General features: G+C 34.8%; 1 protein-coding gene across 5 annotated transcripts in view; it reads left to right on the forward strand.

Annotated features, from left to right (window-relative positions):
* The window catches only part of Cnksr2 (connector enhancer of kinase suppressor of Ras 2), a 241405-nt gene that overhangs the window by 38552 nt on the left and 184182 nt on the right, over positions 1-18671 (forward strand). For all 5 annotated transcript variants that reach the window (XM_028873221.2, XM_028873217.2, XM_028873218.2 and 2 more), the window contains exon 2: positions 14593-14756. In XM_028873221.2, coding sequence (XP_028729054.1) covers positions 14593-14756 — 164 coding nt within the window. The remainder of the gene's footprint in view (positions 1-14592; positions 14757-18671) is intronic.

The following is an 18671-nucleotide window of genomic DNA, read 5'->3' on the forward strand; positions in this document are numbered from 1 at the left end:
TTAAATGACTTTTAGTCTCTGATGCTATAACCATTGGGAACATGTTTCCAGGGTGGCTGATGACAATAAAACGTAATATATTTTCTTGCATTGTTACATATTTTAGTATATTTCTTTTCTTTCTTGAAACAAAAGGGATTTATTCTAAGTTCCTTAGAAATGTCTAGTTCTGTGAAAATACCTTGAGTTCATTAGCCTGTCATTTGAAGTTGCCATAAGGGATTGGAAGTATTTCAGAAAGAAGGCTCATAATCTAGCATGAATAAAGCCCTGGTTTCAATTCCCAGCACTACAAAAATTAAAAATTAGAAATTATTATGAATATTGAACACTTTTGGCAAAGGAGCATTCATGTCAAATATAAAATTAAAAAGCAAATTTTAATATCATCTATATTAAGTTAAGAATTTTTATAAGTATTTTCTTGAGCTTTCATCATGTATTGCTTTTTGTGCATATCAAGTTTTGCTCTTACTTGTTATGTTTATAACATCTGAAGGACAATTAAAGAAAAAACCTGCTTGTAGCTCGTGAAGATATCTCTTGGTAAGTTCTTTGTTGCTTTCACGGGTTCATTTATAGCTCTTTTGAATGAAAGCCTCTGTAGAAGGCAGTGGTATTATGTTTATATGTATGCAAATCTTATATCCCTTAGGGTCTTTTCATTAAAATTCACCAATGGAAGAATTTGGGATTTGATTGAAATAAAAACTCATGAAAAGATTGTTTGTACAGCTGCTTTCAAGCAGGGACCAAAGTCTCATAGGAGGGTGAATGAATACATTGTTGTTGAGCCAAGCTCAGAAGTTTCTTGAGTAGTGTTTTACAAAATATAAAATCATTACATGTGTTGGATCTTTGCCCTTGCCCTCACCTCTCCACATTCTTTTCTCTTTCTCTTCTTTCATGATTTCCTTTCTCTAGAAGGGCTGATTGCTTATTTTTTTAATGTTTTATAGAAACAACTGAAAATATTTTTGTTTACTCATAAAACTTAAATATAGGTAACTGTAGAGTAATATTTTAAGCCATCATCTTTAGATTCTTAAACCTGAGAAAGCATGATGTCTATGTATCTTCCCTTTATAAAGTACTTTTCATGAAAGTAGGCTTTTTAGTAGGAATTTAATGAGAAGAGTCATAGTGCTAAACTTCATTAACTGTTCATTAGGAATATCATGTTAAAATATGACTTAGAGTTTGAAAATGACATGTAAAAGTTAAATTCTTAGCAAGCAATTATAGTTTGTAAAGAAACATGTTAAAGAGGTTAATTTCTGGCTGGAGAGGCAATGCTGCCTCTGTAGGAAGGAGTGATCTCATAGCACAGTATTAGCTAAGGTACTGCCATTCCACCTGTGCTTATTCATATGTATCTTCTTACAACTGTTTCCTCCTTCCTCTCTTATTATCAGCAATTATTATTCTGACCCACTGGAAAGAATTTGGAGTCTGGAGGGAATGGAGGGAAAATGGTATTTTCTTTCCTTTTTTAAAATTGAAAATAGATTCTTCTCTAATAAAATACATCCAGACCACAGTTTCCATTCCCTCCACACCTCCCAATGTCTCAGCTCCACTCTCTCCCAGCTCCACTCCTCTTCCGTTTCCCTTCAGAAAGGAGCAGGATGCCAAAAGACAACCACCAAAATAACAAAACAAGATACAATAAGACTAAGCACAAACCCTCATATCAAGGCTGGACAAGGCAACCCAGTAGGAGGAAAAGGGTCTCAAGAGCAGGGTAGAGTCAGAGACACCCCCACTTCACTCTTAGGAGTCCCAACCAGAACACCAAGCTAAACAACTACAGCATGTATGCAGAGGACCTAGTGCAGATTTCAGGAGTCCCCATACTTGGTTGCTTCAGTCTCTGTGAGCCCATGTGAGCCTTGCTTAGTTGATTTGTTGGGCCCTGTTCTCTATGTTCTCCATCTCCTCTGACACCCAAGTCTCTCTTCCCCCTCTTCCACAATGTTCCCTGAGCTCCAAGAAGTACAGTAATTTCTAATGACATCTTTCAAATTTGATTTTACAGTAGACATTGATTATAATAGAATGCTTATGTAATGAAGGAGAATTTTACTGAGCAGAGAGGAATTATAGGAAATAATGAAAGACCCATATTTTTGGAGCTTTTTCAGAAATGATTGATGATAAGGAACACAAATTTGTATCATTTGTGCTTTCTTTCCTTTTTTTTTTTTTTTTTGGTTTTTCGAGACAGGGTTTCTCTGCGTAGCTTTGCGCCTTTCCTGGAGCTCACTTGGTAGTCCAGGCTGGCCTCGAACTCACAGAGATCCGCCTGGCTCTGCCTCCCGAGTGCTGGGATTAAAGGCGTGCGCCACCACTGCCCGGCTCTTTCCTATTTTTGAAGACCTCCCACTACACCATTTATAACTCATGGTAATAATATTGGGAAGGATGAGACTAATTATTGCTCTTTAGGCTGGTGAATTCCTCCTCAGGCTTTTAATGTTTTTTTAATATCTATCCTTAAAATATACAATTAGGGATTTATTTAAATAAGCATAATCACAATTAATTTGGTGTAGCTTCTTCCTCTCCTTAATTTTGTCTAGCTTAAAGCATGAAAATGTGTTTCATTGTAATCTATATATTTATAGTAAATATTTGGTGATTCTTTTTGTGTCATTCCGTATTTATTAATTATATTTTCATCCCCAATTGAGAATTTTTAGATACTTAGAAACATAAGCCTACTTATGTCCAAGAATTCTATTAATAGTTATCACCGTTATCTTACTTGATAATGATATAACTTTAAAAAATAAAATAATTCTCTTTTTGTGTTGGACAAGTGAACTGGTATATTCATTGCTATTTCTGAATGATAGAAATGTAGAACCCCAGACCACAGTCTAGAGAAAATGAATAATAATCTGGTTTAATCAGATCTTTAAATGTTTTATATGCACATATAATTTGAGAATAATAGAAAGTTAATAGTTTTGAGTAATCAGAATTATTTTAAAGATATTTCACAAACTTTGGGGGAAATTAGGCTTCAAAATATCTTATTTGTGTAACAGAGTAAAATATCTGACAACTAATTAAATTATATGACATTACAGATTGATTCTGATACATAAGGTAAACCACTGCTTCTATTTTAAACACTCTATCAGAAATAGTTATGGGATTAATGCAAGCCTGTTTTTTTAAATTATAAATCCTCACATTATAAAAGAATTATTTGTAGCTTCATTTCAGTTTTAATGTTTAGCATAACAACTGATTTTAGTGATTAGTAGCAAAATATATGTTGACAAAAAATTAAATTGGGCCTTATATTTTAGAACCTGTTGTAGTCATAAAAATTATAAGACATCACAGGGTTCTTTACTTTTTGTTATTTGCCCCCAAGAGATTATTGAATAGTAATAATGTTGACATTCATTTGCCATAGGAAAATGCTTGTATGACAGGAGAATGTGGCTTCAAACCCTGAATTTGAAATTATGAATCAAATTTGTTTCATGTTAGGGAGGGATCTTGAGAGATGTACTGAGCAAGATAAAGTTTAATAGTGGATGAGGCCATTTGTTACTTTAACACCAAGATTTTCTTTTGATGAAGCTATTTCAGTCAGAAGTAATGAGCCTGAGTTAAAATGATAGTCTGTAACCTAAAGGTAAAATTTACCTCTATATTAACATACTTTTAGATGCAGCATTTTAAATGAAATTTGTACCATTTACCACATTATCTGTTAATTGTGATTTCTAATTGAGGAGAACATGAGTAAAATTCTAAATAATATCTTTTATTTATACATCTTTTCACTCACCTTACCAGGTAGATAGTAAAAAGGATTATTGGGACTGATAAATCAAATGTCTTAAAGAAAGACATGTTTAGGAAAGATGGATACTTCAATAAATATGACTGAAATAGCTGGCCCAGTGATGAGACCAAGCTAGAAGATTAGTTCCTAACAGATTGTTCTTTCTTTAACAAAAGGCAATGTGGCTACAAGTTCTGTTCTATGTATTGAAGCCCAAGAGTGTTTTTCAGAGCATAGGTCTGAACAAAACCTTTAACCATTCTTTCATTTTCTCATACTTTCCACTCATTTTGTCTCCCTAGGACGTTGCTGTTTCCATTGTCTAGTGCTCTTTCCTCCCTCATTGTCTCGCTCACTCCTACTTATCTCCAGATAGCAGTTCCCCTATTCTCCACAGCCTATATTCTTGCTCTTTTTGCTCTGGTCAAATCTGTTATTATAGACTCTTGGAGCAAGGTCCCTTCCTTCCCCTCCACAGCTCTCTCCTCTCCTTTCCTGCCTTCCCCTCAGTGAATTGTTAGGGTCATTAGTATGATTCCATAAATCATGTGCTTCTCTGTTAATAAAATATTAGTTCCAGGAAGGAAGGGACCATGTCTGATTCTGTTTACCTTCTTATCCATGCTCCCTAGAACAAAAACTGGCTCACAAATAGGCATTTAATAATTGCCTGTTGAATGAATAATTACAAGTTGGTATCAGGACTTGGAAAAGTGTTAATATGATATACGAGAAAGGCAGGAAGAGGTCCCAAAGGGGAATCATATCAAAGTGGATAATGTGGTAAAACTGTAAAATGAAGGCAGTGCTTTAGAAAACTGGTTTAAATCTGAAAACAATGAGAGCATTAGGGAAATGTAGTATTGAAATAAGCTTTCAGTGTTTCCCCAGAACCTGTTCTCCTTGGAAAATGTATTCTTCTAGCAGCCTAATTCCTGATTAATATTTTGTGATACTTTTTATTTGAAACTCATCTGAATAGCATTTTATATACTTTATAAATTTTTGGAATATCTTCACACTCAATATTGCTTAGACATTAAATAAAATATTCATTAAAAATGAGAAGTATATTAAGCCTTATCAAGATAAGTCAAATTATTTTCTTCTTTAACCATGAATATGCAGGAGACATCTTATTGACATTTCATGTAAAATTTTTGGAAATTTGAATACTATTGTCATTGGTGGTTTCTTTGTATTTAGTAAAAAAAAGAAATTTGTGTTTCTCTTGTAGACATTGTATTAGTTTTATCATCGATGTGATCAAATACCTGACCAAAATAATTAAAGTGAGAAAAAAATAATTTTATCTTATAGTTTAAGGGGTTTCCATCTGGGAATGGGGAGATGGTTCAGTGGTTAAGATAATTTGCTGTTTATGCAGAGGACTCAGGTACTGTTCTCAGCACCCACATGGTGGCCCATGACCATCAGTAACTTCAGTTCCAGGGCATATGAACCCCTCTGCTGGCCTCTATGGGCAATAGGCACATATGTGATATACAAACAAAATACATATGCACATAAAATTTCAAAAACATAAAATTTAAAAGGGACATTTTAACTTATAGTCCTTGGCTCTGATGATTCTAGGTCATGTTAAGGTAGAACATGATTCCAGCAGGAACTTATGACAGAGACTGCTTCCTTATGATGAAAAGGAGGCAGAAAGAAGGATAGAAAAAGGACTGAGACCTCTTTCCTCAAGCTAAGCCATGCCTTTTCAACATTCCAAAGTAGGATTCCAAAGGCTTTCCAAAATAGTGCCACCAGTTGGAGACTGCACTTTCAATACCTCAATCTTTTAGGGAGGAAATTTCATACCTAAATATATATAAATACAAATATAGCATTAGTAATTAGACATAGAATATTTAACTTAATATGTTATCAACTTGTTACCTAGCAGATAACAAACACCCCTGTGATGGATTGTCTTTATTAGTTTGCCTCTGAGAATGTTTGTGAGAGATTGTATTAAGTTAGTATATGTGGGAAGACCCATCTTAACTGTGGGCTGGACCATCATTTCCCAAGCAGGAGATCCTGATTGTATAAAATGCAGGGGAGTAAGCTAAGCATTCCATGCATGCACTCAATTGTTGGTCTCTGCTTCTTGACTATGGGTGCAATATGACCAGCTGTCTCAAGTTCCTTCTTTTGTGGCTTTCCCACAGTGATGGACTATACCCTTGAAATGTGAGCTCAAATAAATCCTTTTCTCACCCTAGTTGCATTTGTCAGTGCATTTCATTACAGCAACAGGAAAAGAAAAAGCTTATATGGCTTCCCTATAGCTGTAGACCTCCCAAAATGCTTCTTTATGTCTGTTAACAATTAAAAGGAGCAATTTAGGCTTTGTAAAGTTAATGTGTTGCTTAGTTTGTGTTTTTTATTATGACAAAATATATAAATTTTTTCCATTTTAAAATCTTTGAAACTATAAATAAATATAACATCAAATAAACTTCTTTTGCAGTGCTGGAAATCCATGCTAGGCAAGCATTTTACCACTGAGGTATATCCCCAAGTCCAAATATACTGTCATAATCATTTTAAGTATGCACTCTGATTAAATACATTCCATTTTTGTGTAAGCATAGTCACTATCCATTCTCAAAATTATTTTCATTGCAGAATAGAAATAATTTTGTATCCATTATGTAGTTCCCTATTCTCTTGTCTCCTCAGCTCCTGAAAGTCACCATTATACTTTGTTTCTATGAACTTTACTTTTCTAGATACCAGAAATATATATCCATTATAAATATCTTATTTCACTTAGTATAATGTTCTCAAGGTTTATCCATATTGTACCATGTATAATCACACCTTTTCTCTTAATGTTTGAATTGAAAGTTTTTGTTAGTATACCATATTTTCTTTATCCATTTATGTACCTGTGTATACTTGGGTTGCTTTCTCCTCTTGTCTATTGTAAATAATGCTGCTACAGAACATTGGAGGTACAATTACCTTTTCATGTATCTGCTATCAGTGTTTTGAGTATATTGCCAGAAACTGAATTTGTAATTGTAATTGCATTTGTAATTGCATTGTATTTGCAGAACCCCCAAATCATTTTTACAGTGGCTACACCAGTACATGAGGATTTCAATGCTCTACAGAGCAACTTTGTTTTCATTAGCTTTGATAGTGACCAAACTGAGAGGTATATAGTAATATGCTATTGTGCTTTAATTTTCATTTTTCTGGTGATTAGTGATATTGCACACTATTTTCATATGTTACTGGCTATCTGTAAATATCCTTTGAAGAATGTCTGAGTTATTTGTCCATTTTAATCATTTTTGTCATTAAGCTTTATATATATGTCATTAGTATCATTTATGTATTCTGGAAATTAATAGCTTGTTAGAAGTATGATTTACAAATATTTTCTCCCCTGTGTGGGTTCTCTTTTCTCTTAATTAATAGTAATCTTTTCCATGCATAAGCCTCTAATTTTGATGAAGTAAAAATTATGTATTTTTTCTTTTGTTACCTATGGCTTGTATTCCCACTATTAAAACCACAAAATTTGTACTTTTTCCTTTAGAAATAAGTATGGGAATCAAAGTTTTTATTTGAAATTTTCATTACCTTAAATGGACGTGTAGTATATATCCAAAACATTTTAGGCACCCATAGACAAACTTTTAGTTTTCACAATATGATTTAAATAAGATTCACCTTTTACTATTTATCTCATATATGGAATTAGTATGTTCTATTAATATGTTGTTATATGGAATCATATGTTCTTATACACTGTAGCATCATTAAAGGAAATAAATTTAAACATACATTTTTCTACATGACAACCCATTATGACTAGATGTAGAACACAGTATATATTTCTTTATCTTTTTTTTACTTTATTCTATATATATTTTACATCATATATCTTGATCCCATTCATTTTCCCATCCCTTCTAATCTGCCCTCCTCCTGCACCCTCCAAATAAAACAAATTTTAAGGGGAAAAAGAAAAAATTAAAAATCATGTAATGGAAGCTGCAGTATGACACAGTGAGTCATACAGTAAATCCCTTTGTTCATATATCTTTACTTGCAAAGTGTTCATTGCAAGGAGTCATTGGTCTGCTTCAAGGCCTCTGGTTTTTGCCCTCATTGGAACTCCTCTTGGTTATGCTGTTGTTGCCCTGTTTTTCAGAGATTCTGCAGCTTTAGGTCTGCAGGTCAAGTCCCTTCCTGTGTTTCAGCAGATCATAGTAGGGTGGATACTGAGTGGGTCAAGTCCTAGAACCCTGGTTCTAGGACTGGGAGCTGTAGGGTTGGTCCACCAGCTAACTCTCCCCTGCCCTCACAACCAGCATTGCCCCTGCTAATTCACCTCTTGCAGCAATGAGCGAGGGGTGGGCTGATTCTCCTGCTTTCATACCTTCAGGGTCAGCTCTTCCACACCTATACCACTAGGGCCAGTTCTATTGTGTTGCCCAGGCCAGGCACAGGGGCCACTCTTCCAAGTGGTGCAGCTGGTGAAGGCTCTTATGATTCCAGAGCCAGCTCCTCTACCTGTCTTAGGCGTACCTGTCATGCTACTCTGCTCATGCTACCACATGTCTGATGAGTAATGGGGACAGCTCTCCTTTGCTCATAACATCGGGACTGGGTCACCCTCAGCTCCAACCACAAGGCAGCTGTGCTGTGCAGCCTAGGTGAGGGGCAGGGCCTGTTTCCTGAGTGCTGCAGCTGGTAAGTGGGAGGGTCGGCTTTCTCTTCTGTTGTAGGTGGTAAGGGGTGTATGGGAGGTCATCTCTCACCCTCCCACACCACCATATGACAGAGGAGTAGTGGGGACAGCTTACCCACACTTACAACTTCCCGGCTGGCTCACCCACCACCTTAGAGTTGGTTCTATTGTGTTACCCAGGTGAGGTGCAGGGCCTGCTCTCCCAAGTGTTGGCAGTTGGTGCGGGGAGCAGGGATAGCTCTCCTGCTCTTGTGTCCTCAGGACCAGTTCTCACACCTGTCTCAGGCATTGATGGGGGGGTGGGGCGGAGCAGCTCTCTTGTTCACAACTTCAGGTCAGGCTCACCTACACCTGTGCCAACAGTGTTGGCTCTATTGTGCTTCCCTGGTGAAGTGCAGGGCCTGTTTTCCTGAGTGTTGCAGCTGATGGGGGTGAGGGACAGCTCTTCTGTTCTTAGGCCCACAAGGCCAGCTCTCCCACCTGCTTCAGCATTGATGGGGGTGGAGGGTATCTCTTCAGTCACAATTACTACTTTGGGTCTGGCTCACCCACGCCTCCACCAACAGAGTTGGGTCTATTGTGTTACCCAGGCTAGGTGCTGGGGGTATATACTTCTTTAAGAAATCTTTTTTGCTGAGTTAAGAATCAAGAACAGATAGTCTTATATGAGGGATTGACTTGTTTTTACCTATTGAAAGCTTTAAATTATATCTAATCGTATTTCCTCCTTCACATTAACTCCTAGACAGTTTAGAATCTATGTTATAGTGCTTTGCACACTTAATGAATCTGAATTCTTTATTGGTATGCACTAGTTTATATCATTGTTATTTTAGCTCCCATTATATGGGTAATCATATTTTTGTTACTTTCAATTTTCATGGTCCTACTGAATTTTGCATATGTAAATGACACAATTAAATGTGTTTTGATAAAAATCATAATTTAAACAGTTTTAACAAGATCTTTAGCTTTATAAATGGAAAATGTTTTTGACTTTAATGACTGGTATGATCAAAATGGTTACTCTGAAGGATTGTAAGCAGTCCTTTCCACTTTCCCTCCATTCTCACTTCAGTGAAGTATTTAAAAACAGGGAAAATGAACTTGCCTTAAAGCCCCACCTTACCATTTCAAAGGTATAGAATTCTAGGCATAGCCCCAAATTTTCAGATTTCATACTACAAAATCAAGATAGTGATATTCAAGATATACAAAATGCAAGATAGCAGTAAGGGGTATGTTATAAAAATTAAATGAGGAAATATTTGCAAAGTACTTAGATTAGTGCTTGGTACACAGTAAACACACATACAAATATATAGACAATAGTATTGTTCCTCAGCATTACTATTTCTTCTTTGGAAATAACAAAGCTATTGAAAGCATTGTCTTTTCCTGAAATAAATTAGGACAGAGTAAATGAGTACGGGCCTAGAAGAAAGTTGTCCTCTTTTTCTATTTTATTTGGTTTTCTTGAGAATCCATGTGAAAATGAATTGTATGTTACTTGTTAGAGAGCAACAATGTTTATGCAAAAGCATAACTGAACAATTGCATTGACTAACATAGAGAAGAGTTTGCCAAGTCAGCATGGATTATATTGATTTCAGGGTTGTCTAAAGACTAATGACAATGTTTGCTCTTTTATTCATTTGAATGCAGCTTTAGCATATGTGTATATTTTTCTCACTTCCTGGAAGTATGTCAGCATGGAATTTAGTCCTTGGTAGTTTTAACTAGCATTGTTTTTACCTTCATGAAAAAAGGGTATAATTCTGTTACTTAATGTTATTTTGTCTCATAAATAACTATAGTTTTATCTATTCATTATGCTGCCTTTTTTGCAAGAATGCCATCCACTTTGTTGTTGGAAATTTTTTTAAACTTTAGGTGGTCTGATGTAGTCAGAACAGATCCAACCTCAAATCCTCTAGGACCAGATTTTAGTCCTGATTTTCTAGTTAGTTACTTACTATGTATACTTAGGGAGTTACTTAATCTTGCTGTTTTAATTTCTTGTTTTCCCCAACATAATATTTTATTAATTATTTGGGAATTTTGTTCAGTGCACCCAAATTACACATCAGCTTCCCATTCCTCCTGGGTTCACCCTCCCATGCTAGCACTTCCCTCCCACTCCAAATTTAAAAAAAACACCAAGTCCAATTTGTGTTGCCCATATACTCATTGGAGCATGGTCAAGGTTTAAAACTGATGTAACAATAGTCCCTTATTTGGCACCTCCCTATCTACTCTTCATCCTCACCAATACTATATAATTTCCTAAGGGAATATTGTGTATGCAAGCTCTTTGCCTTTTTCATTGCTAAGTTACTCCCCAACCCCCTCACCATCTGGTTTCTGTTTTTATTGTTTTAATATACCTTTGACTAAAATCACTGATGATCTGTTAATTGTCAAATTCATGATAGTTTCATTCCTTATATGAATGGGATGCTTTATTGCATTTAATTACTTGTCTATCCCAACTACCTTGTTATCTGTTCCTCTCTGAACTGTATTTGTTCCCATTCTTAGATGCAGTTTTCTGTAGCCATCTTTAGGTGTTCTGGCCCATTATATTTTTGACCCTATGTACTTTCCCCAGAGCATCCTATCCATTTATATTTTTAGGCCTTCACTACTTTCCTTAATGCATCAAATTGTAATAATCATTTTGCATACCTATCTCAATCTTGAAAGAAATATATTTCCCAAGATCTATGTCATATTTACTCTTCCATCAGCAGCATTCAGGGCTGTGCATGACACATAGTTTCCTCATCTTCCTCTTGTTGCTGACAGGAACATTTTCCTTTTCAAATAAGAATCCCATTTTACTTTGTGACACTGTCACATTTTATTTAGTACAGACTCTTCAGGTCCTTAGCATACATTTGTAATAATAGTACCAGTGTACTTGATTGTTTTGTTTATAAATTTTCAGTGCACCTTCATATGCATTTATACAGTAGTCTTAAAGTTTTTAGGTGGGAGTCTCTCCTCTTATAGTCATAGTCTACCATCATTTGTACCTATCTTCTTATTTTTTCTGTTTCAACAGAAATAAATGGTTCTTTTCTACATATAAATATTTTCAAGTATCTGACAGCCCAGATTTTCCAGGTATCTTCTTCCTGCTCTCTCCCCTTATTATAGTCTCTGTTGAAGACTCCTCTGCTCATTCAGTGCTGTCTTATTTCATCACCATGAAAATAACACTCATGAAGAGAAACCATAAATAACATGATATGGTCCCTTATTGCCAAAGTAAAGCTCCAGATGAGAGCAGGGTCTGAAGTTGGGTGGATGCAAGAACGGCAATGGAGGAATAAGACACAGGACACTTCTTAGTATCATTTTAGGAGAGATGGACAGAGAGGAAGCAAACAGGAGTCATCCCCAGTGGGACAGGTCTTAGCAGAGGACATAAGGAATCAGAAGGAAGTGAGGCAGGCCATGGTGGTCAGGAGAATCTTGCAGCTTAACTGACTAATAGCCAGAGTTGTTCTTTATTTATATAGAATTTAGTAAGCAGGGATACATTCATGATGTTCCAAAACATAGATCATATCGTTTTTGGTTTTGGACATGTGTTTCACTTCATTTTGATCATCTTTTAGTCATCATTAATAAACTATGACAGAACAGAGTTATCACTTCCAATCATTTTCCCTCAAGTTTTGACATCATTAATAAACAGAGTTATCATTCTTACTCATTAACCCCATAATCCAATTTTTAAGAATCTGGAGGCATACAACAGCTTGTTCTCAGGCTGGTAGCTTTGGTTGCTTCAAGGATACTAGACCAAAACAAAATATTCAACTGCCCTGGGCATTTTGCTATGTCCCAACAGTATATTATTAACACTTGTGATGAGAGTACCCAAGAAAAATCCTCAGGCCAATGCTGCTGCAGTTATTAGTTCTGGCATAATACAATGTTTATATTTTACATCTTTATAGAATTTATTTATATGTCTAATCTTAGCATTCTGTTGTTCCTTGGTCATATGTCACCACAGTGGCTCTGCATATGCTAACATTTCTAAGAAAGGAAAGTCCCATGACATCTCATACTTTTATCATCTTTCCACTCCATACTTTGCTCATCAAAATGTCTTTGTGTAGGGGAGAGGTATATGCCACATAATTGTCTGAGTGTACAGTGGAAAGAGGCTTATACTCTGACCTGTGGCCAACTCCTATAGCCTACCGTATCTTGTTGATCTTTTTTTTTTTTTTTTTTTTTTTCAAGACAGGGTTTCTCCGTGTGGTTTTGGTACCTGTCATGGACCTTGTTCTGTAGACTAGGCTGGCCTCAAACTCAAGAGATCTGCCTGGCTTTGCCTCCCAAGTGCTAGCATTAAAGGTGTGTACCACTGCTGCCTGGCTCTTGTTGATCTTTTTAAGTTTACTTTGTTTTGAATTATCTTGTTCCTGTGTAAGTACAGGGACAGATGTTTCAAGAATGTCTCATAGCCTCATAAAGAGACCTCTGGCTTCTTTATGTCACAACCTCCAAGGCATAAGGGAGACCTGCAAGTAGATAAGGATATCTCTCTCAAAGTGTGTGTGTGGGGGGGGATAGTATGTTCAGGACTGTCCTGGAGAAGCTTAGATGCAGCATTGCTGGGAGAAGGCATAAATGATTCATAAGAAACTGTCCATCAATCCAGTATCCTCAAATTGTACAAATATTAAAAGTGCCCCAAGTATGTAACAGGTGGAGATGAAAACCAAAGGTGACATGGCAGCCATCATGTGGCTCAGCTTTGCTGGATCTTTATCAAGCAGCTGTGCTGGCTTTATGACTTCTGCCATTCTATTCAAATACGGCTATGCCACTTTGCTATATTCTCAAACTTTCTTTAAAAAACTTTAGTTTGTGATCTTCCACAATATTATTTTTTCATTGATTCTCCACTGCTATGTGAGTATTGGTGAGGGCCAAAATTAATTCACTTAATACAGCAACATGAAGACAATTATCTGTTGTCAGGAACCAGACTACTTTTAGGACTGTTTTTCTCTCTTGCAAGTCTTTGTTCATTTGGTATATATGTTTTAACCATATCTTTCCCCCTCCTCTACTTGCTTATGATTTCTACTCCTTCATAATTTTTGCAACAATATAGCACATTGTAGAATCTTATCTCCCTTTTTGGTATAATCAATACCACTTATTTTGTGTTAGTTATTTAATTTTCTTGATAATCCTTACCTAAAATTTTAGAGGCCTAGTCATATTATTCCAATTTGCCATTTGTGCCAGTCTACTTTTGTAAACGATTGAACATTAACTATAGGCTGAACAATCACTTATTAATTGTCATGGGGAATCTTGAAAGAATTATTTTAAGAGCATAAATTCTAATGTGATTATATACTATGAACTTGAATTAAATTCAAATGATAATAGATTAGGGAATTCATTGCAGCTTTAAAAAAAAGAAAAGAAAGAGTGCTTAGGTCTATAAAGGGTGACAATACAGCATGAAGGAAATCAGGGTTTTTTTTTTAATTTATCTTTAAGATAGCAGAGTGTTAAATACAAAAGGCATCAAAGAATAGAAATTTATTGAAACAAAGTATTTAGTTTTAAAATGATTGAAGTAGTGCTATGGTGATAGAAGACAGGAGTTCAGAGTTAAGGAAGACAGATTCATTAGGCTATGTAGAAAGAATAAGGCCCCTCCCTATGAAATTATGTTAAGGAAAAAGAAGTAGTATGGTACATGTAAATCTAAAAGTAGGGGAACCTGTTTATATTCATTATTCTGCATATTTGTCTGAAATTAGAACATAGAAGAGAGGTGAGGTTTTTAGTGATTACCCGGCAAAGTTTGAATAGGAATAGGAATCTAATAATGAAGAATATAATTTTTTGCTACAGCTCACATATATATTGAGAAGAGGTGGAATATTTGACTAGTCCAATGTCAAAATGGATTTAAGTTTTGGCATGGTGGGAATTATTGCTTGCTTCCCATCTGCCCATCAGTTTGTTTGTTTCAACAATATTTTTCTATTTTGTTTTTTATTATTTTATTTTGTAGGTCTTGATGACTGTTTGCAGCAGTATATTAAGAACTTTGAGAGGGAGAAGATCAGTGGAGATCAGCTGCTACGCATCACACATCAGGAGCTAGAAGATCTGGGCGTCAGCCGTATTGGCCATCAGGAGCTGATCTTGGAGGCAGTTGACCTTCTGTGTGCACTGGTAAGGACTGAAACTGGTTGGAAAGAAAACTTGATGCTGTCTTCCACTATCTACTTTTTTGACTTTTTGCTCTCTCTCTTTTATTATAACCTAGATACATGTATGTAAAAATTCTCATTTTTAAGTATAGTATTTATATTCTTAGATGTATTATTTGTATACTTTTGTAAATTTAATCCATTAGTGCTAAATGACAAAGAAGCTTAAAACTCAACTAGTTTATATTTCATCATGTGAAAAACAAGTTGGAGCTTAGCTAAGGGGAATTTTGGCAGTGGTGCTTTATATATACAATTATGTATAATCAATTATAAAATCCAGTTCTTCTAAATTTTGAAATATTAAGTTATCTTGTTTAAAAAGCTTTAAAACAATTTATTTAGATGTTATTTCCACATATAAGCAGTGAAAATAAAATATCATACATTATATGATAGTTTTCTTCAGTTAATGAAAATGCATAAGAAAGTCAAGAGAAATGAATGTCAAAATAAACTTTTTCTAAGCTTGTGATAATACATTAGATATTCTGATATTAGATATAGTTATAGATTTCCTCAAGATAAAGTCAGGTAAAACTAACCTGAATGGTTTAAATTCTTTCAGTTATTTTTAAGACAAGAGAACTACATATATATAGAAAAAATGATATCTACATAATGCTGTAACTTGAATTTGAATATTGGCTCAACTAGATCCTGAGAACTCATGAGCATATCATTTAACTCATAGCCATAGTTTGTTTAAAGCTGAGATAATCACACGAATTCCTTTTAGTGGTGTGAAAATCAAGGAATTGTGTTTGTGTAGTGCCTAATTCAGTGTTTAGCACACACTATACAATAACTATTATTTAGATGATGACTAGTAAAATCAAATGGATATATTAAATACAGTTCAACTGAAGCATCAATTTATATACTTAGTAATTTTTCAACTGTAAGACGTGACTTTTGTCCCCTTGTAAAACATATTTGAGGAGAATGGCAAATAAATAATCAAGCCTAATACTGTAATGACCAAAATATAGAATATGTGATAAATATTGTGAGAATACAGAAAAAAAGAAAATAACTGTTTTTATTGATCTACATGGGTGCATATTACATAATCAGCCTAATGGAGGATGAGTATGATTAGTAGGTGGAGGATGCAAGAGAATGATATTCCACATAGATAAAATAATGCATGCATACACACACACACACACACACACACACACACACACACACGTGCACGGGGGGTAGGGAGGGAGAGAGATTGACTGACAGAATATGAACTCACAATCTACCTGAATCAGATTGAAGCAGTTATGCCTGAAGCAAAAGACCATACTAATGGTAAGAAAAGTACCTAGTGTTTAAGCACACTAATCTTCAAATTCATGTCTCACTGGCCCTGAAGTTACTGTAGAGGTAGAAGTAGGTTGTAGAGGGCTAATAACCTAGCAGTCTTTGTTTGCTACATCTTACAGTGTTTATAGTTCAGTGTTTCAGAGCTTGACATTCAAACATATATATCTGATAACAGTGGCGCCTCTTGTTTGACAGACTCCTGCACTGTCAGTTGGATGAAGGAAAGATGGCGTCATGTTCATCTAGATATGTAGACTTTTGGAGTTTGGCTCACATATAAAAACAGTATCAGAGTTTATGTCTAGGCCATTTTTAAAATTGAGCCATGGAACTGTGCTGAATTTTTTCATATGCTAAGCTTTATTAGCTTACAGTTCAAGCTTCAGCATCTTAGTGTTGCGTAATTTAAATACTTCCTCATGTAGTTACTCTCTGGTAACATACTCCAGATATTGAACATCCTTTTCATCCTTTCCAAATGGCTACATATCAGCTAGTCAGAAGTACAGACATTGTCCAGTGAATCCAACAGATGTTTTCTAGTGATTATAAAGTAAATTTATGAGCAGAGAATTCTATTGTACTTGCACTGTCATTTAAATTTGGGAAGTAAGCTACCTTATCAACAAAGTGAGCTGACTAGACCAAGAATTCACTGTTAGCAATAGAAATCTGTCTTATCTCTCTGGTTTATGCTGGCTGGCCTTACTACTTTTCCTTTACTTCTATTTATATCTTTCTTTCAACAAGGATATATTCATGTTCAAACATGCTACTGGTGGGAATGCAAACATGAAAAATTCATGGTCCGTACCATGATAAAAGTTGATAAAGTCAATACAGATTTAAAAACAACACCAAGAAATATTGCTGAGCACTGTAGAAAGTGTAGGTGACATTTGCATTGGCCTTGCAGGTTTGAAAGATATTTTCTGAGCAAAAAAGAAATTAGTTGGGGCCTGGAGAGATGCCATAAGTGTTAACAGCACTGCCTTCTCTTCCACAGTAAGATTCCAGCACCATAGAAGGTTAACAACCTCCAATTCCAGAGGATCTGACACCTACTTCTAACCTCTACAGGCATTGTTCACACGTGGTACACAGAAATACATGCAGGCAAAATACCCGTATACCTTGCATAAAATAAAAACGAAATTTTAACATTAAAAATTAACTATAGTACCTCAATTTTAAAAAGAAGTTATCTGTGAATAAGGAATTTTATGTTTAAAGACAAGTATGAAAGAACATGGAATGATTAGGAGAAAATGAAAATATTGGTTTGTTTGGTATTATATGATGATATATGACAAAAGGATAGATCACATACATATTCTGTCGTATAATTTTTCACTTAGTTCTGTGGTTGTCCAGTCGACTCTTCCAAGATAGTCTTGTCTAATTAGTATCATTTTTCTTTAATTTTTCTGTGCAATGGTTAGCATGAACAGGGCATTAGATTAATATCTTACTGAATGAAACTTTGAGAGAACTATGATCTGTTCTCCTTCTTACATATTTTTTGAAGTTTCTGTTCCTAGAGTAAAGACAGAAAAATTACCAAATTTCTTTGTTTCTTTTAAGCTATGCTATTTCTGTCTCTCTTATTTTGAAGTCAGTCCTTTTAGGGAACAATTATTGTAGTTTCTAACAAAAATCCAGGGTTTTTTTTAGTCATTTTCCATTCTTGTACCATTGAGCATCATATATATTCATTAAATGTGCAATGTTATTCCAAAAAAGTAATATAATTATGATTTAGAGGCTCATTAACTCTTTCAAGGTACGATGCTATATCATTCTTAAATGAAAGTACAAATACTATCTATAACAGTAAAAGCATAAAGTGTGAACAGTTTATTGTATAGCCCTTAGTTTGTGTGCTGACAATGTATTTTTATTGGGAATTATAGGTGAATTGATTAAAATTGATCATCATAATCATCAGGATAATGATTTTCATTTTATACACTTTTAATATAATAGTTATTTTTATGAAAAAAGATTGATGCCTGGAGTTGCTAAGATTTTGTTTCTTTGAACCATAATTGCTTAACTTATTCAAAATAATCTGCTTTCTAAAAACTTTCATTAAAGCAAGCCTTTTAGAATTCACCAATATTTACAAAGAAAAGTATTATAAATCTAAATATCTGCTGCATGGTGCATTCAAATTAAGGATTCATTAAAATGAAATAGACATTATAAAATTTTTCATGTTAATATTATATTTTTAGTTAGGTGTTTGATGAGAATTTGTGACTAATGAGGATTTAGTCAACTTTATTTTCTAAAATGTTGAAGGTGTGCCTTCATTTCTGTCATACATAATATTTTACATGTATATAATTAAAAGAGAAGATGTATGAATTTAATGCTAATTTATTAAGACTAGACTGTCTATGTTGAGTTAGTTCTAAATCATGACTGGTTCGCGGTCCACATGTTAGTGTCCAAGTATATGAACATGTAGGTAATAAATAGGACAAAGAAAGTGGCTAAGTATATCTCATACATGGGTTTTTGTTTTCTTGAAGAAATCCTTTCAAAAATATCTGAC

Source organism: Peromyscus leucopus, chromosome X (assembly GCF_004664715.2).
Source record: "Peromyscus leucopus breed LL Stock chromosome X, UCI_PerLeu_2.1, whole genome shotgun sequence".
Taxonomy (NCBI): domain Eukaryota; kingdom Metazoa; phylum Chordata; class Mammalia; order Rodentia; family Cricetidae; genus Peromyscus; species Peromyscus leucopus.